This window comes from Manihot esculenta, chromosome 5, assembly GCF_001659605.2.
Source record: "Manihot esculenta cultivar AM560-2 chromosome 5, M.esculenta_v8, whole genome shotgun sequence".
Lineage (NCBI taxonomy): Eukaryota > Viridiplantae > Streptophyta > Magnoliopsida > Malpighiales > Euphorbiaceae > Manihot > Manihot esculenta.
This window is the reverse complement of record NC_035165.2, coordinates 25,125,054-25,148,681: the sequence shown is the minus strand read 5'-3', so window position 1 is coordinate 25,148,681 and position 23,628 is coordinate 25,125,054. Positions and strand designations below refer to the sequence as shown.

At 47.1% G+C, this 23,628-nt stretch overlaps 2 protein-coding genes across 2 annotated transcripts; one reads left to right on the top strand and one right to left on the bottom strand.

The window, feature by feature from the left end:
- Positions 1-385: 385 nt before the first annotated feature.
- LOC122723703 lies at positions 386-2,875 on the top strand. The gene is made up of 4 exons (XM_043956806.1): positions 386-581; positions 669-799; positions 956-1,639; positions 1,730-2,875. Exons 1-4 carry the CDS (start codon positions 386-388, stop codon positions 2,873-2,875), a joined length of 2,157 nt encoding a protein of 718 aa, XP_043812741.1.
- A 2,035-nt stretch (positions 2,876-4,910) lies between these two features.
- Positions 4,911-20,658, bottom strand: LOC110608389. Its single transcript, XM_043956805.1, has 3 exons — positions 20,089-20,658; positions 5,412-6,550; positions 4,911-5,250 (listed from the first exon to the last, which is right to left on the bottom strand). Exons 1-3 carry the CDS (start codon positions 20,656-20,658, stop codon positions 4,911-4,913), a joined length of 2,049 nt encoding a protein of 682 aa, XP_043812740.1.
- Between the last annotated feature and the right edge of the window lie 2,970 nt (positions 20,659-23,628).

The window sequence follows — 23,628 nt, the reverse complement described above, 5'->3', positions numbered from 1 at the left end:
GAGCTCCCTATCGGAATGAGAGGATCGTTCTTCCCGATCCTCCCCCTTCTGGTTTGATCGATCCTCAAAAGGACCGTAGCTTGGTCTTTTTCGTCAAGCAGCGAGAATATGATCTAACCTTCCCTTTTTCTCCCTTTTTCATTGAGGTCTTCCGGTATTTCGGGATAACCTCTCGGATGTTAGCTCCTAATTCCATTTTGTTTATGTGCTCCTTCGAGTCTGTCTGCCTGAGCTAGGGGTTCACACCCACAGCGCGTCTGTTTATCACTTTCTTCCGGTTAGTTAGGCGAGTCAGAGCTTTTATTATTTCGCCCCTCGTGGGAGGTTGTCTATTTTCTCGGGTCACAAGGACTCGATAAAAGGCTGGGTAGAGGGATTCGCGATGATGGAGTTAAAGAAGGACTCCGGGTTATCCTGGGAGGTGGAGCTCTCCTGGGAGGATGTTCCTCTGGGCTGCAACGATCTGCCCCAGTTGAGCCTTTCCGAACAGGTCGGCTTTCTTCGACCGACTTTTGTTGATCGGAAGTATGACGTCAAAAAGTGTATGTTTGTGTCCAGTCTTCAGGACTGCCGGGAAGCGGGTATTTTGCTTCCTTTAGCTGTTTTGTTTTTCTTTGTGATTTCCTTGAGTGTCTTTCTAATTCGTTTTGGTTTTGGGTTTTTTGCAGCTTCTGAAACTCCCATGGACCATATCAAACCGCCGAAGAACTTTACCCTATCTCGGGAGAGCATGAATGTTGCTCTGGATGCCTTCCGAGCTGGGCGATCAGTGGTTGATGCTACCCAGGAGGTTGCCCAGGTCATTTCTTCTAGGACGGCCGGCCGATCTGCTGCCCCAGCTCTGCTTCCTTCTCGGGCTTTTAGACCGAGCTCACGGGGTGTTAGGACCTCTAAGCCTTCCAGCCGTAGCAAGTCTAGCTCACACTCTCAATATTCCCAGGTCCCCAGGTCCTAGCGGGCTGCTGTTGTAAGGACGGAAGTTGCCTCAAGGGATACTGGCAAGCCAGCTGAGGGCTCCGAGCTCGTGAGGGCAGATGCTGCCTCGTCTTTAGGGGATGCCCCTGAGGAGAGGTTTAAGGCCTCTTCAGCTGATAGGAGGGCCCTCGAGGGTGAGATCGAGGTCATCTCGGCCAGTGAAGGTGTCCGAGGAGCTGCTGTAGAGGTCGCCTCTGTTGTCGAGGACATCCCTAGAGAGGAGGGCGAGTCCAGGCCGGTTGATGTCATTCCTCCCCAAGGGAAGACCTCAGACGCCCCTGAGGGTGCTACTAAAAGTGTCGCGGGCAAGCGTTCTCTTCCCTCTAATGTTCCTGCCCCAGCTCCTGCTCCCAAGAGGTCTCGGGCCTCCAGACGTCCAGCCCCAGCTCTCCCTCCCCTCGAGAAGGAGAAGACTCCCGTGGTGCCCCTACTCTCTGCCCCCGATAATGAGATTCTTAACGCTGAGGACATCACCCATCAATCTTCTGCGAGCGTGGTCGCGGAGGTACTTCGAGAGCAGATGTTTGGTGGGGATACTGAGGCTTCAGACCCTCGTCTCCTGGCTCTTATCGGGCTCTTGGCGAGCTTTACCAGGGAGCAGGTGGCGTTCCACTCTCGTACTCGAGAGCAGCTCGGTGATACTGTCAGGGAGATGCTCCTGATGGTAATTTATGCTTGTCCCTTTTCTGTTTTTAATTTATTCCTATCTTTCTTCATCTTCTGACTGACTTCACTGATTTCTCCCTTTTGCCAGGCGATGGGCGTTTTCATGGAGATTGACGCCCGAGATCGTTCTCTCAGGGACTCCGTGGACCGCCGGATTGAAGAGGCTCACCTCGAGGAGAATCTGGTGGTCACGAGTGACGCTCGGGGTCATCTGGCCGCAGCCCAGGAGCATCTGAAGACTCTTCGGGAGGAACTGTCTTACACCCTGGACGCTTTGAAGAGGGCTGATGAGAGGGCAGCTGCAGCGGAGGTTCGCCGGGACGAGGCGTTAGGGCAGCTGTCCTCCTTGGAAGAAGCCCGTCGGGAGAGAGATGAGGTCGTGAGCCAGAAGAATGAGGTCTGGCGTCAACATGAGGCACTGAAGACAGATTACGAGGGAGCTCGGACTCGTTATGATGTCGTGCTGGCTCAGAGGGACGAAGCCCTAGCTCGGAGAGTTGTGCTCGAGCAGGAGCTGAGCAAGCGTGCTAATAATGTCACAGACCTGACTCTGGCAGTAGAGGCATCCAAACTTCAAAACCAATATCTTTGCCAGAAGGTCGAAGCTCTGAAAAAGAGGTGCTCAGCCCTGCTCGAGGATGCCAAGCGTGCTGAAGACAAAGTCCAGTTGGCGTGTGAGGAGCGCCTGCAGGAGTATAGGGAGTCTGCCGAGTTGAAGGCAAAGATAGAGGAGGCCTGTAAGGCAAGGCTTGCGAAGTTTAAGGCCTCTGATGAGCTAAAAAATGAGATCTGGCACAGGGATTTCCGTATGTTTGCCTTTGGGTATAATCGAGGCCTAAGAGAAGCCAGGGCGGCTCCCTCCACCCCATTAGGTCAACTCCGAGCCCCAGAAGTGGATTCAGACGGCGAGGAGGTGATCTATGGGGAGGATGATAACCCTCTTCCTAAAGGGACTTCTCGCGCTGCCACTGAACCTTTGGAAGAGGATGCCAAGCTAGGGGAGGAAGACGAGCAAGAAGGCAGCCAGTCCATAGAAGATGATGCTAGGCCTCAGGGGGAAGATGCTGGGCCCCAAGGAGGGGAGGTAGTGCCCTTCGTGGGCACCGGGGAATTAGAGCAGGAGGGCGTTGGGCTCCCCAAAGATAGTAGTGTAGGCAATAGCGTAGGCAATAGCGTAGGCAATAATGTAAGTCCTTTACGGATAATTTTCCCTCCCATAGTTATAGATGATTAGATTAGGTTGTAATCTTTTTTCTTTTTATTTAATGAAATCTTATTTTTATTTGTGTTCATACTTGAACTGTCTCTTCTCTTGTTTATTTTTCTGGTTTTACCCAGTTGCTTAATTTGTTAAAGGCCTGATTTGCTTAATCTGTTAATAAAAACTCTTAAACCAGATGTTTATTTTGTAATTTTCCAAAGAAATCGGCCACACTGAACTGACCAGCCTGGTTACCAATTTTCTCGCCTTTGGGTTAATCCGGGTTAAAACTCTAACAATTAGTTGAACTTCTAACTTATGAATTTTTCTAATCTTTCATCGATTTATCAATGGTGCAAGCTCATACGCATAGCTTTCACATAACCAAAGTAGGTTAAGTAATGTACCTTTTTAGAATGATCCTGTCTCCCTGGATTTGTTTTCCATTCTGTGTTGAGTGGAATTGAGGTTGTGGCATTGCTCATCCATTCGCGCCTTTGATTTGCCCCTTGGTTTAGAGGAAACTTGTAACTTTTATTTTGCTGTTGGGCTTCCTGAGCGTGGCTCACTTTTCGTTTGATTTCTCCGAGCTCGGATTTGTGTATCCTAGCTTGGGATTCAGCCTTTATCATCTTAGGCCAAATTTGAGCACTTTTGGCCTCATTGTTGCTTCATCATCTCAGCCGGTTTTGTGGTGCCAGGGGCGCTTGGGGAGCCCGGTCACCTACCTTGCTGAGGTCTTGAACGAGATTCAGGCTCTATGGCCTTACTGTCGCTTCATCATCTCAGCCAGTTTTATGGTGCCGGGGGCGCTTGGGGAGCCCGGTCACCTACCTCGCTGAGGTCTTGAACGAGATTCAGGCTCTATGACCTTACTGTCGCTTCATCATCTCAGCCGGTTTTATGGTGCTGGGGGCACTTGGGGAGCCCGATCACCTACCTCGCTGAGGTCTTGAACGAGATTTAGGCTCTATGGCCTTACTGTCGCTTCATCATCTCAACTGGTTTTATGGTGCCGGGGGCGCTTGGGGAGCCCAGTCACCTACCTCGCTGAGGTCTTGAACGAGATTCAGGCTTTATGGCCTTACTGTCGCTTCATCATCTCAGCCGGTTTTATGGTGTCGGGGGCGCTTGGGGAGCCCGGTCACCTACCTCGCTGAGGTCTTGAACGAGATTCAGGCTCTATGGCCTTACTGTCGCTTTATCATCTCAGCCGGTTTTATGGTGCCGGGGGCGCTTGAGGAGCCCGATCACCTACCTCGCTGAGGTCTTGAACGAGATTCAGGCTCTACGGCCTTACTATCGCTTCATCATCTCAGCCGGTTTTGTGGTGCCGAGGGCGCTTGGGGAGCCTGGTCACCTACCTCGCTGAGGTCTTGAACGAGATTCAGACTCTATAGCCTTACTGTCGCTTCATCATCTCAGCCGGTTTTATGGTGCCGGGGGCGCTTGGGGAGCCCGGTCACCTACCTCGCTGAGGTCTTGAATGAGATTCAAGCTCTATGGCCTTACTGTCGCTTCATCATCTCAGCCGGTTTTGTGGTGCCGGGGGCGCTTGGGGAGCCCGGTCACCTACCTCACTGAGGTCTTCTAGCATCTATTCTTTCTTTTTCGAAGAAACTAAGACGCATAATAATAGGAATAACATTGCTTATTAAGAACGATGTTATTCATTTCATTCATATTTTCAAAGTACAAGAGTTTTCATCATGTTACAAACATTTTAAGGGAAGTACCTCTTCATATGCTAGATATTCCAAGCGTGGGGTTTCGGATTTCCCTGCAGGTCTTCAATTCGATATACGCCCGGTTTGACGACTTTGGTTATCCTGAAGGGGCCTTCCCAAGTTGGTGCTAGCTTTCCAACTGCATCCTTTTTTCCAATGGCTTCCAGGTTTCTTAGTGCCAGGTCTCCCACCTTTAGGCTCCTTTCTCTGACTCGCTGGTTGTAGTAATGAGCTGCCCTCTATTGATATGCAGCCGTGCGGACTTGAGCTTCTTCTCTAACTTCTTCCAAGGCGTCTAAGTTACTTCTCAACTTATCGTCGTTGGTGCTCTTGCTATTGAATTAGACTCGATGAGTAGGGACTTGCAGCTCAATTGGGACTACAGCTTCGGTGCCAAACGCGAGTGCACAAGGTGTCGCTTTGGTGGATGCCCTAGGGGTGGTTCGGAGTGCCCACAGGATACTATTGAGTTCATCTGCCCAATTTGCCTTTGCTCCATCCAGTCGCTTCTTCAGTCCCTGGAGGATAGCTTTGTTAGTGACCTCTGTTTGGCCGTTGGTTTGAGGGTGGGCCACCGAGGAGAATTTATGCCATATGCCCATGTTTTCTGTGAATTCCTTAAAGGTCTTGCAGTCAAACTGTCTACCATTATCCGATATGAACACTCTTGGTATCTCAAACCTGCATATAATGTTGCCCCAGACAAAATCTATAATCTTTCTAGCCGTAATTGTGGGGATTGCCTCTACCTCTAGCCATTTTGAGAAGTACTCCACAGCCACTACTATAAACTTCTTCTGTCCCGAGGTCTTGGGAAAAGGTCCCAGAATATCCATGCCCACTGTGAGAACGGCCATGGGCTGGATATACTGGACTGAGGGGTGGCTGGAACATTGATGGCATTGGCAAACCTCTGGTATACATCGCATCTTCGGACAAAATCCTCCGCCTCTTTTTTAACAGTGGGCCAGTAGTATCCTTGTCTGAATATTTTGTTTGCTAGTGTCCCAGCTCCTTCATGAGCTCTGCACACTCCTTGGTGTACTTCTTCCATCACCCTTATAGCTTCCTCCGGACTTACACACCGGAGCCACGGACTGGACTTCCCTCTTCGGTATAAAGTTCTCCTCATTGCCTGGTAGTTGGCAGCCCGAGCTGCAATTTTCTTGGCTTCAACTTTATCTTCGGGAAGTTTTCCTCTTTCCAAATAGTCGAGGTATGGGGTCATCCAATTCCGCCCTTCTTCTACTTCCATTATAGCGTTCCCTTTGTCAAAGGCAGGAGCGCTGACATGTTGTATATATACCTCATCCGGGAGATGTTCTACCTCCTCTTTAGACAATCGACTGAGCAGGTCTGCCTCTTCATTTTCTTCCCAAGGTATTCTCTGGTATCTTATCGCGATCTCCCGACCTCGTAACTCAGCTTCTATTGCCTTGACCTTCGCCAAGTAGCTCTGCATGGTTAGGTCTTTTGCCTGATATGCCCCCGTTACCTGACCGATTACCAACTGGGAATCGCTATTTACCTCGAGATCAATTGCCCCTACTTCCGCTGCGATCATCATCCTGTTCATTAGGGCTTCATATTCTGCTACATTGTTAGTGGCGCTGAACTCCAGGCGTAGAGCATAGCAGACTTTGAACCCTTCAGGGCCCTTCAGCATTATCCCCGCACCGCTGCCCCCAGCTCCGGATGCTCCGTCTACATACAGCTTCCAGTTGAATTCCCGAGAGGGCTGCCTCTCTCTCTCACCCTCTATATTTTCTGAGGATGTCTTACCCAATTCTGCTTGTTTTTCGTTGAAAGAGCACTCTGTTATGAAGTCCGCAAGAGCTTGAGATTTTATAGTGGTGCGAGGTTGGTATTCTAAACAGTAAGGACTAATCTCGATGGACCATGCGAGTATTCGACCTGAAGTTTCTGGTCTATGTAGGATTTTCTTCAACGGCTGGTCTGTCATCACTACTCCTTGATGGCTCTCCAGATTGTTATAAGTTATAGAAAGTAAATATGTTAAGATAGGAAGTAAATATTGATAGATGGGTCAGTTGCTTAATTTTAGGGATTGTATAATCATAGACTTGATTTTCCTTCCTATTTAGATACCCTCTCTCATGTATAAATAGATTGTAATCTCTATTATGAAATACAACAAACATTATCATTCTACATGGTATCAGAGCCTTTCTCGTAGAGATTTAATTTTTCTCTCCCGTCAAAGTTTTTTTAAGAAAAAAAAAAAAAATTTTTTTGGAGACTTAGGGCTCTGTTTATTTGGGTTACCCATAACGGGTAATATTTGGATCTCACCATCGCTGGAGCCGCCACATCGTTCCCTTGTCAGATCTGAGGTTTATTTGCCGTTCGGGTTTTGGGGGAGGTGTTTTTATCGGTACTGTTCATCGGAACTGTTCACGGGTACTGTTCATCGGTACTGTTCACGGGTACTGTTCATGTAACAGCCCGGAAACCGAACTGCCACCGGCACTAGGATCCAGATCGACTTAAGGTCGCCGGGACCCGTAGTAAGCCTGCTATCCTGTCTGTCGACCTGTACAATCCCATACATGATCATACATTTGCTGTAAAAACATAAAACTTTTCTTCATTCCAAGGCTTAACCTGTGCATGCACTCTCTCTGTGCTCTACCAATCCCTACTAGAGCTCCTCATGGCTCTAGGCGGATCAATCTCATAATGTTAAGCCTGGTTTTGCTCATAAACATACAACAATAAAGAAACATACATAAACTGATCATGTGGCTCCAAGGGATTACAAGTCTTATAAATCAAGCACCATTCTATACACTATACATATACATTATCTCTATACATTTACATGTCCATACTAGCTATTACACCACTCTGTACTCTTCCTGTACCCTGCTGAGTTCTCTCTGACCTCTGAACCTGCACAACTGAAGTTAGGGGAGAGGGATGAGCTACGATAGCCCAGTGAGTAGAATAGTCAAATAACAGGTGATAAAACATGCTCTCATGGAATGCAACACATAATCACATAACCTCGGCCGGACGGATCAAAACTCCCTCTATCTCATCTGGGGTACCTAAGTACCATGTGCCTGGTCCCCATAGGGCTGTTCCAGGTCTTTCTGTGTGTGCCTGGTCCCCGTAGGGCTGTTCCAGGTCTTTCCTCTGAGGGCTAATGAATCCTCACGAAGTCCGTGCCGTCTCACATAAGCAATGTACAAGGAGCAGTGCCAAGTACAAGGATAAATGCAATGCATCATCTTCGTGTACACTAATGCACTCACCCTATAGCATATTCATGATGCATGAAGCATGAGAAAATATTCAGTTCTCATATTAAAACATTAAGTTAAATTCCACTCACCTGTAGTTCTCTCTGAACTGACTCTGCAGGTTCTGACTCTGGACTCACTGCTGATGTCCCTGATTCCTCTGGTCCGTACCTACACAGGTGGACTCAAATGAGGGACTAAACTCACTCAAGAACATCTCTAAGAAACTCCCCAAAACCCCTCTAAACAATCCTCAAACCATCACATAAAACATGCAAAAGAAAGCTGGACAGGGCACTTTCGGCGACAGGTTCGGCGGCCGAAACCCCACTCCAGAGACGAAACTCATGCATGTTCGGCGGCACCTTCGGCGGCCGAAGGTCTCGTCCAGAGACGAAACTCACACACTTTCGGCGGCCGAACGCCCTCTTTCGGCGGCCGAAAGTCCCTTTCTAAACCGAAAGCCTAGCTTTCGGGGGCAACCTTTGGCAGCCGAACTGCCTCCACAAAGGGTTCGGCGGCCGAACCTTCCTTCGGCGGCCGAACCTGGTTTTGCCCGAAGGGCAGAACCCTGCTCTGTTTCATACAAACTTTGCCCAAAAACCTACAAACATGCACATCAACTACTCCCAACTAGCATATACACATATATATGCACAAAGGGGTCTAAAACTACTCTAAAACCCCAAACAAACATAACACACAACACTTAATCATGCTGGAACACCACAAATCACCAAAAACCTCACCTAAACCTAAACATGCATACTACCCATACAAACTTCAGAAAACCTTTCAAAATCATCAAAGAAGCTCAGGATCTTCACTTACCTCTTAACAAACTTGAGGATGAAGGATCCCAACGTGGAGATATGAAGAAAAGCTCTTCCAACGCTCCAAGCTTCAAAACTTGGTTCTTTTGCTCAAAACCTTCATAAATCACCAAAACTCTTAAAACTCTTGAAAGATTTGATGAAAATCATGGAAAACATGAAAGTCAACGTAGGAGAGGCTGAAACTCACCTCTGGCTGCAAGTGGAGGAGAAATAACCTCCTTCCACCGACCCTTGGCCCTTTTATAGGTGGCTGGCCAGACCACCTTCGGCAGCCGAACGTGAAGCCGCAACCATGCAATGTTCGGCGGCCGAAAGTGACCTTCGGCGGCCGAACCTTTGCATTTCTCCCTTGTTGCTTTTCTTTCAAAACTCAAGTCTTTTAACCCTTCAAAACATGAAAACCAGTGAAAATACCTTAAAAAACATATATATTACCCTTCTCGAGGGTTCCGACACCCGAGATTCCACCGGACTCTAGGAATTCCGATGCCGGACTCGAGCCGGGTATTACATTCTCCCCCCCTTAAGAACATTCGTCCCCGAATGTCCCTAACACAACAGAAACACATAGAAAAGGGGAAAAACTAACCTTAAAACAGATATGGGTATTGCTAGAGCATGGACTCCCGAGTCTCCCAAGTGCACTCTTCTAGGTTGTGGTGGTTCCACAAAACTTTCACCATTGGTATCTCCTTGTTTCTCAGCTTTCTGATCTGGGTGTCAAGGATCCGCACTGGCTGCTCTACATAGGTGAGATCACTTAAGATTTCCACCTCAGGTTCACTAAGAACCTTCTCTGGATCTGACACAAATTTTCTCAACATAGAAACATGGAATACCGGGTGAATTCGTTCCATAGAAGCCGGTAAATCTAGCTTATACGAAACAGGCCCGATCTTCTGTAAGATCTCAAAGGGACCAATGTACCGTGGGGCCAGTTTACCCTTCTTTCCAAACCTAACCACTCCCTTCATCGGAGACACCTTAAGCAATACCATATCCCCCTCCTGGAACTCTATCTGCTTCCTACGGATGTCTGCATAACTTTTCTGTCTGCTTACAGCTGTTCTGATCCTCTCTCTGATGATAAGCACTAACTTGCTGGTTATCTCAACTAACTCTGGCCCTGCAAGAGTTTTCTCTCCTACCTCTTCCCAGCAAACAGGTGTTCGACACTTCCTCCCATACAAAGCTTCATAAGGAGCCATCCCTATGCTAGCATGATGGCTGTTGTTGTAGGCAAACTCCACCAGAGGTAGATGCTGCCTCCAAGAACCGCCAAAGTCTAACACACACATTCTCAGCATATCTTCAATGGTCTGGATGGTCCTCTCTGACTGACCGTCTGTCTGTGGATGGAAAGCAGTGCTGAAATCCAACCTTGTGCCCATTTCATTTTGCAGACTCCGCCAAAACCTGGAGGTGAACTGAGGTCCTCGATCTGATACTATCGACACTGGAACTCCATGCAACCTTACTATCTCGTCTACATACACCTGCGCCAACTTGTCCACAGAGTAGTTACTCCTGACTGGAATGAAGTGAGCAGATTTAGTGAGTCTATCCACAATCACCCATATGGAGTCTAGTCTGTTAGACGTCGCCGGTAACCCCACTACAAAATCCATAGCTATGTTTTCCCATTTCCATTCTGGAATCGGCAGTGGGTTAAGCATTCCAGCCGGCTTCTGGTGCTCTAGCTTCACCCTTTGACATGTCTCGCAGGCTGACACGAACTGTGCCACTTCTCTCTTCATTGCTGGCCACCAATACACCCTTCTCAGATCTTGATACATCTTGGTGGCTCCCGGGTGAATGCTATACCTCGCATTATGAGCTTCCCTCATAATGTCTTCCTTTAAACTGCTATCATCTGGTACACATAACCTCTTACCGTGCCGAAGAATCCCCTCACCGTCAAATCTAAACTCTGCACTGTTGCCCGACTGAACAGTCCTGGCAATCTTCACTAACTCGGGGTCTTCGTGCTGTTTCAGAGCCACTTGCTCTAGAAACACTGGTGTCACTTTCATCTGTGCGAGCAAAACACCGGTACCAGATAACTGTAACTGTAACCCGTCTTCCACGAGCTTATAGAAATCCTTCACCACCGGTCTTCTCTCTACTGCAATGTGGGATAAACTGCCAAGTGACTTTCGGCTTAAGGCATCAGCTACAACATTCGCCTTGCCTGGATGATACTGGATCTTGCAATCATAATCACTGAGCAATTCTACCCACCGTCTCTGCCTCAAGTTTAACTCTCTCTGACTTAAGATGTGCTGCAGGCTCTTATGATCCGTATAGATCTCACATTTTACCCCATAGAGGTAATGCCTCCACATCTTAAGTGCAAAGATAACAGCTGCCATCTCCAGATCGTGTGTCGGGTAATTCAGCTCGTGCTTCTTCAGCTGTCTAGAAGCATAAGCTATCACTTTGTCATTCTGCATCAACACACAACCTAATCCCACTCGGGATGCATCACAGAACACTGTGAAATCTTCATCACTAATCGGCAGAGCTAACACCGGTGCTGAAGTTAATCGTCTCTTCAACTCTGCAAAACTCTCTTCACATTCCTCTGACCACACAAACTTTTGATTCTTTCTGGTCAGTCTGGTCATAGGAGCAGCTATCTTCGAGAAGTTCTGAACGAACCTCCGATAGTAGCCTGCCAAACCCAGAAAACTCTTGATCTCTGTCACTGTAGTGGGTGTAGGCCAGTTGGCTACTGCCTCTACCTTTTTGGGATCAACTGCTATACCTTCCTCTGATACAACATGGCCCAAAAAGGAAATGCTCCTTAGCCAGAACTCGCACTTGGAGAACTTGGCATACAAGCCATGCTCTCTCAAGGTTTGCAGCACTATCCTCAGATGCTGGGCATGGTCCTCTGCATTCCTGGAGTACACCAAGATATCATCAATAAAGACGATCACAAAACGATCCAAGTACTCCCGGAAAACCCTGTTCATGAGATCCATGAATGCTGCAGGGGCGTTAGTCAACCCGAACGGCATCACAAGGAACTCATAATGCCCATATCTGGTTCGGAAAGCAGTCTTAGAGACATCTCCTTCCCTGATCTTCAACTGGTGGTATCCGGATCTCAGATCTATTTTAGAAAAACAACCTGCTCCTGCCAGCTGGTCGAAGAGATCATCGATCCTGGGTAACGGATACTTGTTTTTGATAGTGACTTTGTTCAACTGTCTGTAGTCGACACAAAGTCTAAGAGGTCCATCCTTCTTTCTAACAAATAATACTGGAGCACCCCAGGGTGAGGTACTCGGGCGGATGAAACCCTTAGCTACCAAATCCTGTAACTGCTCTTTCAACTCTCGCAACTCTGCTGGTGCCATCCTGTAGGGAGGAATAGAGATCGGTCTAGCATTGGGCATCAACTCAATCTCGAACTCTATTTCCCTATCTGGTGGCAGTCCTGGAAGCTCTTCAGGAAACAAATCTAGGAAGTCTCTGACAACTGGTACTGAGGATGGTTCCCTAACCTGACTGTCTAGCTCTCTCACATAAGCTAGGAACCCCTGACACCCCTTCCTTAACATTCTACGAGCCTGGAGGGCTGATATCAAACCCCTAGGTGTCCCTCTCTTGTCTCCTCTGAAGACACACTCTGACCCATCCTGGTCTCTGACACTGACTACCTTGTCTCTACAGTTCAGGGTAGCATCATACGTAGATAACCAGTCCATCCCTAGAATGACATCAAAATCTGTCAACTCTAGAACCACCAGGTCAGCTGGAAGGTATCTACCCTCTATGCACACTGGACTGAACCGACAGACTGACTCTGCCAAAGATGGATCACATTTGGGTCCACTGACCCATAGAGGACACTCTAACTCAGACACTATCAAACCCAACCTCTCTGCAGCTCTAGAAGAAATGAACGAGTGAGAAGCACCGGGGTCCATTAAAGCATACACCTCTGAACACCCAATGATGAGATTACCTGACACCACCGTGTTCGACGTGTCTGCCTCCTGCTGAGTCAGGGTGAAAATCCGTGCTGGGGCTGACGGACCCTGCACCTCGGGAACCCATCCCTGATGAAGAGGCTACCCCTCTTCCTCTTCCTCTGCCACTGCTTGGTGGTACGGCTGAAGCTACTGGCTGTACTACACTGCCCGTACTCATCTGCTGGGATGGTGCAACCAAAGTCGCCTGAGGACATTCCCGTGCATAATGTCCCTCCTGCCCACATCTATAGCAGGCTGTGGATCCCAACTGACAAGCTCCTCTATGCTGTTTGCCACACCTCTTGCACACTGGAAAATCTGCGCCAGAACTGGAGCCACTACTCATTCCCAGACCCGACTTAAGCCTGTTCCAGAACTTGCCTCTCTTTCCTCTGAATTTCTCCCATCTCTTCTTACTTGCACTTACTGTACTCTGTGAGGAGGAACCTGGTATAACACCAGAAGACTGTGCCTTGACTACACCTTGACTTATAGCACTGGCCTCCATCTTTCTAGCAGCATCCACAATAGAGTGGAAACTTTCCTTCTCCGCATGAAGAATCAAAGAGAAATACCTGGGATGAAGCCTTGTGGCATATCTCTTTGCCTTCTTCTGATCTGTATCATATGCCTGACCGACATATGGCAACAATTCCAGGAACTTATCTGTATAGTCATCAACGCTCATCTCCTCCGTCTGTCGCAACTGCTCAAACTCCACAACCTTTAGTTCCCTGGAACTGTCAGGAAAAGCCCATCCAGCAAATTCGTTGGCGAACTCTTCCCATGTCATACTCTCAAGTTTCGGGTCCACATAGTTCTTGAACCATTCTCTAGCTTTCTTACACTTTAAAGTGAACCCTGCCATCTCAATGGCTCTACCATCATCAGCTCCCAACTCACTTGTTATCATTCTGACTGCACTGAAATACTCAAAGGGATCATCTCCTGTATTGAATTTCGGAGCATCCAACTTTAAGTACTCGGTCATCTTCACCTTACTTCCCCCTGAAGAACTGGGTTGCTGTGCTTCCACAACAGGGGCTACTGGTTCAGGAGGTGGTGGTGGAGGAACTGTTTCCCTCACTTCAGGCTGTACTGGACTTGGATGAACAGGTGGGGGTGGATACATGTGATATGGTGGATAAAAGGAAGGATAGGGCATATATGGCATGTAGGGTGGATATGGGGCAAAACTGGAGTAATCCGACGTGCCTCCCATCGGATACTCTGGGCCCTGTGGAAAGGGTGGATAGCCAAACCCCGAGGCCTGAACGCCTCCCTGGGACTCCCCCATACCTTCTTCTGACCTTCCTACACCCATGCTTGCATCTCTACTCTGATCCTCTTCCCTCACACCTCTTTCTTCTACTGACCTTCCCCCTCTGCTTACTCCTCTCCTGCTCTCGTCAGAAGACCTTCTAGGGTCTCGTGAGGTTCCTTCCCTGCTTGACCTGTGCGATCTTGCCCTTGGCAAGGCAGGTGGACGAGCAGCTGTACCCTCACTTACGGGTGGGACTCCAGTCAATCTCGCGGATCGACGAGTTCCTCGCATCTTTCCTCTCTGGAAAACAACATCACATAACACATCAGCAACACATAAAACATGCACATGCATAACTCATAGCATTGCACATCAGCATATAGCGACAGGACTGACATCCTATCCTTGTGGACATGTTTTTCCTATGGTGCTTGACCGGCTAAACCTCTCTATGAGCCCAACTCTCTCTCTATAGGTCCGACCATGTGAACCTAGGGCTCTGATACCAATCTGTAACAGCCCGGAAACCGAACTGCCACCGGCACTAGGATCCAGATCGACTTAAGGTCGCCGGGACCCGTAGTAAGCCTGCTATCCTGTCTGTATACCTGTGAAATCCCATACATGATCATACATTTGCTGTAAAAACATAAAACTTTTCTTCATTCCAAGGCTTAACCTGTGCATGCACTCTCTCTGTGCTCTACTAATCCCTACTAGAGCTCCTCATGGCTCTAGGCGGATCAAACTCCTAATGTTAAGCCTGGTTTTGCTCATAAACATACAACAATAAAGAAACATACATAAGCTGATCATGTGGCTCCACAAAGGGATTACAAGTCTTATAAGTCAAGCACTATTCTATACATTGTACATACACTGTACATAAACACTATCTCTATACATTTACATGTCCACACTAGCTATTACACCACTCTGTACTCTCCCTGTACCCTGCTGAGTTCTCTCTGACCTCTGAACCTGCACAACTGGAATTAGGGGAGAGGGATGAGCTACGATAGCCCAGTGAGTAGAATAGGCAAATAACAGGTGATAAAACATGCTCTCATGGAATGCAACACAGAATCACATCACCTCGGCCGGACGGATCAAAACTCCCTCTATCTCATCTGGGGTACCTAAGTACCATGTGCCTGGTCCCCGTAGGGCTGTTCCAGGTCTTTATATATGTGCCTGGTCCCCGTAGGGCTGTTCCAGGTCTTTCCTCTGAGGGCTAATGCATCCTCACGAAGTCCGTGCCGTCTCACATAAGCAATGTACAAGGAGCAATGCCAAGTACAAGGATAAATGCAATGCATCATCTTTGTGTACACTAATGCACTCACCCTAGAGCATATTCATGATGCATGAAGCATGATAAAATATCAGTTCTCAGATTAAAACATTAAGTTAAATTCCACTCACCTGGTTATCTCTGAACTGACTCTGCAGGTTCTGACACTGGACTCACTGCTGACCTCCCTGATTCCTCTGGTCCGTACCTACACAGGTGGACTCAAATGAGGGACTAAACTCACTCAAGAACATCTCTACAAAACTCCCCAAAACCCCTCTAAACAATCCTCAAACCATCACATAAAACATGCAAAAGAAAGCTGGACAGGGCACTTTCGGCGGCAGGTTCGGCGGCCGAAACCCCACTCCAGAGACGAAACTCATGCATGTTCGGCGGCACTTTCGGCGGCCGAAGGTCTCGTCCAGAGACGAAACTCACACATTTTCGGCGGCCGAACTTCTTCTTTCGGCGACCGAAAGTCTCTGTCTAAACCGAAAGCCTAGCTTTCGGGGGCAACCTTTGGCAGCCGAAACTGCCTCCACAAGGGGTTCGGCGGCCGAACCTTCCTTCGGCGGCCGAACCTGGTTTTGCCCGAAGGACAGAACCCTGCTCTGTTTCATGCAACTTTGCCCAAAAACCTACAACCATGCATAGCAACTACTCCCAACTAGCATATACACATATATATGCACAAAGGGGTCTAAAACTATCCTAAAACCCCAAACAAACATAGTACATAACACTTAAACATGTTGAACACCACAAATCACCAAAAACCTCACCTAAACCTAAACATGCATACTACCCATACAAACTTTATAAAACCTTTCAAAACCATCAAAGAAACTCAGGATCTTCACTTACCTCTTACACAACTTGAGGATGAAGGATCCTAACGTGGAGATATGAAGAAAAGCTCTTCCAAAGCTCCAAGCTTCAAAACTTGCTTCTTTTGCTCAAAACCTTCATAAGTCACCAAAACTCTTAAAACTCTTGAAAGATTTGATGAAAATCATGGAAAACATGAAAGTCAACGTAGGAGAGGCTGAAACTCACCTCTGGCTGCAAGTGGAGGAGAAATAACCTCCTTCCACCGACCCTTGGCCCTTTTATAGGTGGCTGGCCAGACCACCTTCGGCAGCCGAACGTGAAGCCGCAACCATGCAATGTTCGGCGGCCGAAAGTGACCTTCGGCGGCCGAACCTTTGCATTTCTCCCTTGTTGCTTTTCTTTCAAACCTCAATGCTTTTAACAATTCAAAACATGAAAACACTTGGAAAACATATGTCTTACCCTTCTCGAGGGTTCCGACACCCGAGATTCCACCGGACTACAGGAATGCCGATGCCGGACTCGAGCCGGGTATTACAAGGTAACTCTACTACATGTCTTGTGTCTTCATCCTCAAAATGGGTTATTGATTCTGGTGCTCTCGATCATATGTCAGGTAATTCTACCCTTTTGTCCAATCTTGAGTCTCGTACATCGCCTTCTTATGTTACTCTTGCTGATGGCACTAAATCTTCTGTCATTGGTTCTGGTCATGTCAACTTAACCCCTTCTCTTTCTGTATCCTCTGTGTTATGTCTCCCTAAGTTCGCATTTAATTTGCTTTCCGTTAGTAAACTCACTCGTGCATTGAATTGTTGTGTCTCATTCTTTCCTGATCACTGTTTTTCAGGATCTTTCGACGAAGCAGATTATTGGTAGAGGGAGTGAGTCAGAGGGTCTTTACGTCTTGGATCAGCAACTACCTCGATCTCCTCGATCTCTGGTATGCTCCACGCGTTTAACACCTTTTGATATTCATTGTCGTTTGGGGCATCCTTCTCTCTCAGTTTTAAAGAAGTTATATCCACAGTTTCATTCTTTGTCTACTCTAGATTGTGAGTCTTGTCAATTTGCCAAACATCATCGTTTACCTACACTGCCTCGAGTCAATAAACGGGCTTCGTCTCCCTTTGAGTTAGTACATTCAGATGTTTGGGGTCCTTGTCCTGTTGTGTCTAAGTCTGGCTTTAAGTATTTTGTTACTTTTGTTGATGATTTCTCTCGTACTACTTGGTTATTTTTAATGAAGAGTCGTTCAGAATTATTTTCTGTTTTTTGTGCATTTTATGCTGAAATCCAAACCCAATTCAATACTTCCATCCGTATATTGCAAAGTGATAATGCTAAAGAGTATCTCTCTGGGGAATTTCAATCTTATTTGTTACAAAAAGGGATTCTTCATCAGTCATCTTGTGTTGCCACTCCTTCACAAAATGGAGTTGCTGAAAGAAAAAATCGACATCTTCTTGAAGTAGCCAGAGCTCTCTTATTCCAAATGAAGGTACCTAAATGTTTTTGGGCTGATGCTGTATCCACTGCTTGTTTTTTGATCAATCGCATGCCTTCCTCCATCCTTCATGGTGATATCCCTTATAACATTTTGTTTCCCACTAAATCTTTGTTTCCTATTGAGCCACGTATGTTTGGTTGTACATGTTTTGTTCGTGATGTTCGTCCCCAGGTTACTAAATTGGATCCTAAATCACTCAAATGTGTCTTCCTTGGCTACTCTCGACGTCAGAAAGGGTATCGTTGTTTTTCTCCTGATCTGAATCGGTATCTTGTGTCTGCGGATGTAACATTCTTTGAGTCCACTCCATTTTTTCCGCCATCATCTGTTTATAACACCGAGGGGGAGGAAGATGACCTCTTGTTATACACTGTTCGCTCTTTGTCTCCTCAGACTACTCCTACACCTTTCGCTCATGTGCCAGGTCGCCCTCCCATCTTTCATGTGTATTCCAGACGCTTAGAGGACTCTGACTCCGTTCTGCTACCTGCTTCTTCGTCGACAGATCCTGCTCCCACTGATCCTTCACCGTCTGATTTGGATTTGCCCATTGCTCTTCGCAAAGGTAAACGTACTTGCACTTATCCTATTTCATCTTGTGTCTCTTATGATCAATTATCCTCCTCTTCTCGTTGTTTTATCACTGCTTTAGATTCTATTTCAATTTCCAAAACTGTTATTGAGGCTTTGTCCCATCCTGGTTGGCGTGCTGCAATGGAAGAGGAAATGATGGCTCTTGACACTAATGGTACTTGGGAGTTGATGTCCTTGCCCCCAGGAAAGCGGGCTATTGGGTGCAAATGGGTGTTTGCAGTAAAAGTAAACCCTGATGGATCTATTGCTCGCCTCAAGGCTCGTTTAGTGGCCAAAGGTTATGCACAAACTTATGGAGTTGACTATTCTGATACATTCTCTCCAGTTGCCAAGCTCGCATCTGTCCGATTGTTTATTTCCTTGGCGGCTACTCATGATTGGCCCTTGCATCAACTGGATATTAAAAATGCTTTTCTTCATGGTGATCTTCAGGAGGAGGTTTATATTGAGCAACCACCTGGTTTTGTTGCTCAGGGGGAGTCAGGTAAGGTTTGTAGACTTCGAAAATCCCTTTATGGCTTGAAACAGAGTCCTCGAGCATGGTTTGGCAGGTTTAGTGAGGTGGTCCAACAATTTGGAATGAAAATGAGTAAGTGTGATCACTCAGTGTTTTATAGAAATTCTGATAGTGGAGTAATTCTGCTTGTAGTATATGTGGATGATATCGTTATTACAGGAAGTGACATTGCTGGCATCACATCCCTAAAAGAATTTCTTAAAACACAGTTTCATACAAAGGATTTGGGTTCCTTGAAATATTTCTTGGGAATTGAAGTTATGCGGTGTAAGAAAGGCATCTTTTTATCTCAAAGAAAATATGTTCTTGATTTGTTGGCAGAAACAGGAAAATTGGGTGCTAAGCCTTGTAGTACCCCAATGACCCCTAACCTTCAACTTACCACAGAAGACAGTGAGCCATTTGCAGATCCTGGAAGGTACAGAAGATTAGTTGGTAAGCTGAATTATTTGACTGTGACTCGTCCTGATATTGCATATTCAGTGAGTGTGGTAAGTCAGTTTATGTCCTCTCCTACTGTTGCCCAGTGGGATGCTCTGGGACAGATTCTTTGTTACCTTAAAGGGGCCCCAGGGCGAGGCCTATTCTATGGTAACCATGGGCACTCAAATATTGAATGCTTTTCTGATGCTGATTGGGCAGGCTCGAAAGTTGATAGGAGGTCAACTACTGGGTATTGTGTTTTTGTGGGAGGTAACTTGGTCTCATGGAAAAGTAAGAAGCAAAATGTGGTCTCCCGTTCTAGTGCTGAATCTGAATATCGAGCCATGGCACAAGCCGTTTGTGAAATCTTGTAGGTACGTCAACTGTTGGAAGAAGTTGGGTTTTCAAATTCGGTGCCTGCTAAGTTGTGGTGTGATAATCAAGCAGCTATCCACATTGCCTCCAATCCAGTATTTCACGAGAGGACCAAACACATCGAGATTGATTGTCATTTTGTTCGTGAAAAGGTTCAACAAAAGATAATATCAACAGAATATATCCGAACTGGAGAACAATTAGGAGATATTTTCACTAAAACTCTAAATGGGACTCGAGTCGATTATATATGTAACAAGTTGGGCATGATTAACATTTATGATCCAACTTGAGGGGGAGTGTTATAAGTTATAGAAAGTAAATATGTTAAGATAGGAAGTAAATATTGATAGATGGGTCAGTTGCTTAATTTTAGGGATTGTATAATCATAGACTTGATTTTCCTTCCTATTTAGATACCCTCTCTCATGCATAAATAGATTGTAATCTCTATTATGAAATACAACAAACATTATCATTCTACACAGATAAACCCTGAATTTTCTGACTGCTAATAATAGGGCGTACGCTATTTTTTCGATGTTCAGATATCTTGTTTCAGCATCTTTGAGCACCCTGCTGACATAAAAAACAGGCTTCTGCTCTCCTTCTTCCACTCTTACCAGTACGTCGCTAACAGCTTGCTCTGAGGCTGCCAAGTAGATCAAGAGCTCTTCCCCTTCCAACGAACTACTAAGCACATGTGACGAGCTAAGATAGCACTTGAGCTCTTTGAAGGCTTCTTGACAATCTTTAGTCCATTCGAAGTTCGGAACTTTCCTTAGCTTCTTGAAGAATGGCAAGCATCTTTCGGCCGACCTCGACATGAAATGGTTGAGCGCCACCACCCTTCCAGTAATTCTTTGGACGTCCCTTACACAGGTCAGCTCAGGCATTTTCAATATGGCTTCCACCTTTTCTGGGTTGGGCTCAATTCCTTTTCCGCTCACCATGTATCCCAAAAACTTTCCTCCCCTAATGAAGAAAGCGCATTTTGCCGGATTCAACCTCATCCTGTATCGCTCTAGCACCTCAAACACCTCTCTTAGATCCATCAAGTGTTGCTGGAAAGTTGAGCTTTTGACAACCATGTCATCCACGTACACCTCGATATTCCTACCGATCTGCTCTTTGAAAATTTTATTCATTAGTCTCTGGTATGTTGCACCGGCATTCTTTAGCCCAAAAGGCATAGCCCTGTAACAATAGGTTCAATCTTCTGTTATGAACGAGGTCTTCTCTTCATCCGACATGTCCATTGGAATTTGGTGATAACCTGACATTGCATCCAGAGACGACATATAATCAAAACCGGCCGTAGAATCGACCATTTTATTAATATCAGAGAAGGGATAACAATCTTTTGGGGCATGCCTGGTTAAGGTCAGTAAAATCTATACACATCCTATATTTGCCATTGGCTTTTTAGAATAATACAGGATTTGCCAGCCATTGTGGATACATTACTTCCCTGATAAACCCTGTTTCCTCCAGCTTTTGTACCTCCTCCCTTGTGGCTTGTTGTTTTTCTCTTCCCACCACTCTCTTCTTTTGTTTTATTGGCCTGGCTTCTGGGAGGACGTTCAACTTATGAGTCATCACCTCAGGGTCTATCCCAGGCATGTCAGACGGCTTCTAGGCGAAGCTTGATGCGTGACCTCGAATCAGGGCCATTACTTCGGTTTTCTGCTCTTCAGTCAGGCCGGCATTAAGACTGAAAACCTTATCTGTCTCTGCTTCTGATAAGGAAAAAGTTTCCAGTTCTCCAACTGGTTCCGTTCTGGCCTCTTTCTTCTCATCCTGGACTTCTAGGACCTCTGGGTCGAACTTCTCTCCTGCTGACCCCGGATCTGATACTGTAGCCAGGTATACTACTCTCGCCTCTTCCTGACACCCTCTGACTATTCCCACTCTCGCTTCAGTCAGAAATTTCATAGCCAAGTACCTTATACTGGTTACAACCTCAAAGTCGTATAGCACTGGCCTCCCTAGTATTGCATTGTAGTTCAGGGGAAGCTTCACCACCAGGAATACCGCGTAGTAAGTACGAGCTAACGGTGCCTCTTCGAGGGTCAGCACCAATTTCATCTTTCCTTCCACCAGCACTGGGACTCCTCCGATCCCCTTCACCGGGGCCTGATCCCGAACCAGCTGTTCTTCGGGGATTCTCATTTGCTGGAAGACTCTATACGGAAGTAAGTTCACCTTGCTTCCATTGTCGACAAGGACTTTTCTGAGCCGATAGTTGTGAATGACGGCCTCGATAACGAGAGCGTCATCGTGAGACGTCTGAATGCCCTGGGCGTCCTCTGGAGAGAAAGAAATGACCGCTGGAGAATGTTCGGCTACTTGCATGACCTCGACGCTGCTACCCTCACCGTCTCGACCTCTCTTTTTTCCTTTTCTGCTCATCCAACCTCCCGTTCCCCCAACAATCATGTTGATAGTTCCACTGGAGCCATCATTCACCGGTCCTGCTCCTGCCCTCCGGGGTCTTTCTGTTGTAGGGTTCTACTGAGACCTTTCTCCCTCCGGTTTCTTCACAAAGTTTCGCAAGTGCCCCCTCCTAATCAACCTTTCGATCTCACTGATCAGCTGGTAGCAGTTTTTGGTGTCGTGGCCATGTGTACGATGGTATTGGCAGTATTTGTCAGGATCTCGCTGGCTTGCCTCAGCCCTCATTGGTTTCGGCCACTGGAGGAACTCTTTGTTTTGTACCGCATTGAGCACTTCAGCTCGGGAGGCGTTGAGAGGGGTCAGGGTCTCTGGAACCCGCGGGGAAAATGGTCTTTGTTTTGGAACCCGAGGGGGAAATGGTCTTTGGTCCCTTCGGTCCCAGGGCTGTCTGTAGGTCTCAGGCCTTTTGCTTTGCTTTTTCTCCGGCCTTTCCGACCTCCTTTCTTCGGGGGCTCTCCTCCTGTCTGCCGCTTCCTTGGCGAATCTGCTTGTCACTAAGGCATCATCCTGCCTTATGTACTTTTCCGCCAGCGAGGTGGGGGGCTTTCTACTTAACGAGCCAAAGAACTCTGAGGAGGTCGTCCCTTTCTGCATGGCTTCTACTGCTCTGCTTTCGTCCAGCTCGGGAATCTGCAGGGCCTCCGTATTGAAATGGGCTACGTATTCTCTCAGCGATTCATTCCTTCCCTGCCTGACTGTCTCCAAATAGCTGGTTTTCCTGTCAGCTGGCACTCCGGCTATGAACCGGCTAATGAAGACGTTGGCTAAATCTCCAAAGCTCCTGATGCTTCCGGCTTCCAGGCTATTGAACCACGCCCGTGCTGGCCCCATGAGCGTCGTAGGAAATACCTTGCACATCAAGGCATCCGATAGGGTTTGCAGCTCCATGAAGGTCTTGTAGTTAAGGACATGCTCCCTTGGGTTTCCAGCTCCGTTGTATGCTGCCATAGGTGGCATCATGAATTTTTTGGGGATGGTCTCTTGCTGCACCCATTTTGAGAAAGGCGAAGATGTAGGCAAGAGGGTTTGACTATGATCTTTTGCTCCCAACTCGACCAGGAGCTGTTCTCTCATCTTTTGCAGTTTTTAATCTACATCCTCTTCTTCTTGCCTAGGTCTTTTCCCCATGCGACATTCCTCTTTCCACTCATCATCCTCCGTTCTCCTGGTAGTCCTAGCAGAGTAACTGTCTGCCTCGTCATTTTCTATCAACTCCCTTACCCTTCTTCCATGGACTCTGGCTTCCGGCTCTTCTTCTTCACCGGCTCTTCTGCCTCTTTCTCCGGTTTCTTTGCTGTTTGCTTGAGGATGGTTGAAGGTAGGCTGGGGTTCGTTTGTTCGGGGCTCTTCTACCACAGGCAACATGTTCGCTGGGGTATTGAGGCCCCTCTGCTGCATTATCTGTCCTAGCCAATGAGCGGTGTTTTGCAGTTGAAGGACCATGGCTTGGAGGTCCTGGTTGGACAAGTAGCTCCAAGCACATTCCCTGCCGAGTTCGGCGAGGGATTAAAAGGGGTTGCTTGTTGGCTGTTGGGGGTTGCGGGGCTAGAGAAAGAGAACTGTTGCCCCTCCTGGGCAGAACTCAGGTCGTTGGGGGTATTAGGAATGTTGTTTTCGTTATGGTTGGCCATTGTGGATCTCAGTGAGTATCTTTGAGAATGGAAACTCCGGCGATGAAAAGATCTTCTTCGTTTCCCACATACGGC

Bases quoted from the DNA above. Each gene is read 5' to 3' on its own strand.
- LOC122723703 (XM_043956806.1), top strand. From the start codon at position 386: ATGGAGTTAAAGAAGGACTCCGGGTTATCCTGGGAGGTGGAGCTCTCC. The intron at 800-955 runs GTCATTTCTTCT...CCCAGGTCCTAG, and splicing joins CTACCCAGGAGGTTGCCCAG to CGGGCTGCTGTTGTAAGGAC. The intron at 1,640-1,729 runs GTAATTTATGCT...CCCTTTTGCCAG, and splicing joins TCAGGGAGATGCTCCTGATG to GCGATGGGCGTTTTCATGGA.
- LOC110608389 (XM_043956805.1), bottom strand. From the start codon at position 20,658: ATGCCTTTTGGGCTAAAGAATGCCGGTGCAACATACCAGAGACTAATG. The intron at 6,551-20,088 runs GTAAGAGTGGAA...AACAATCTGGAG, and splicing joins AAGCTGTTAGCGACGTACTG to AGCCATCAAGGAGTAGTGAT. The intron at 5,251-5,411 runs GTGGGCATGGAT...CATTATATGCAG, and splicing joins AGCCCATGGCCGTTCTCACA to GTTTGAGATACCAAGAGTGT.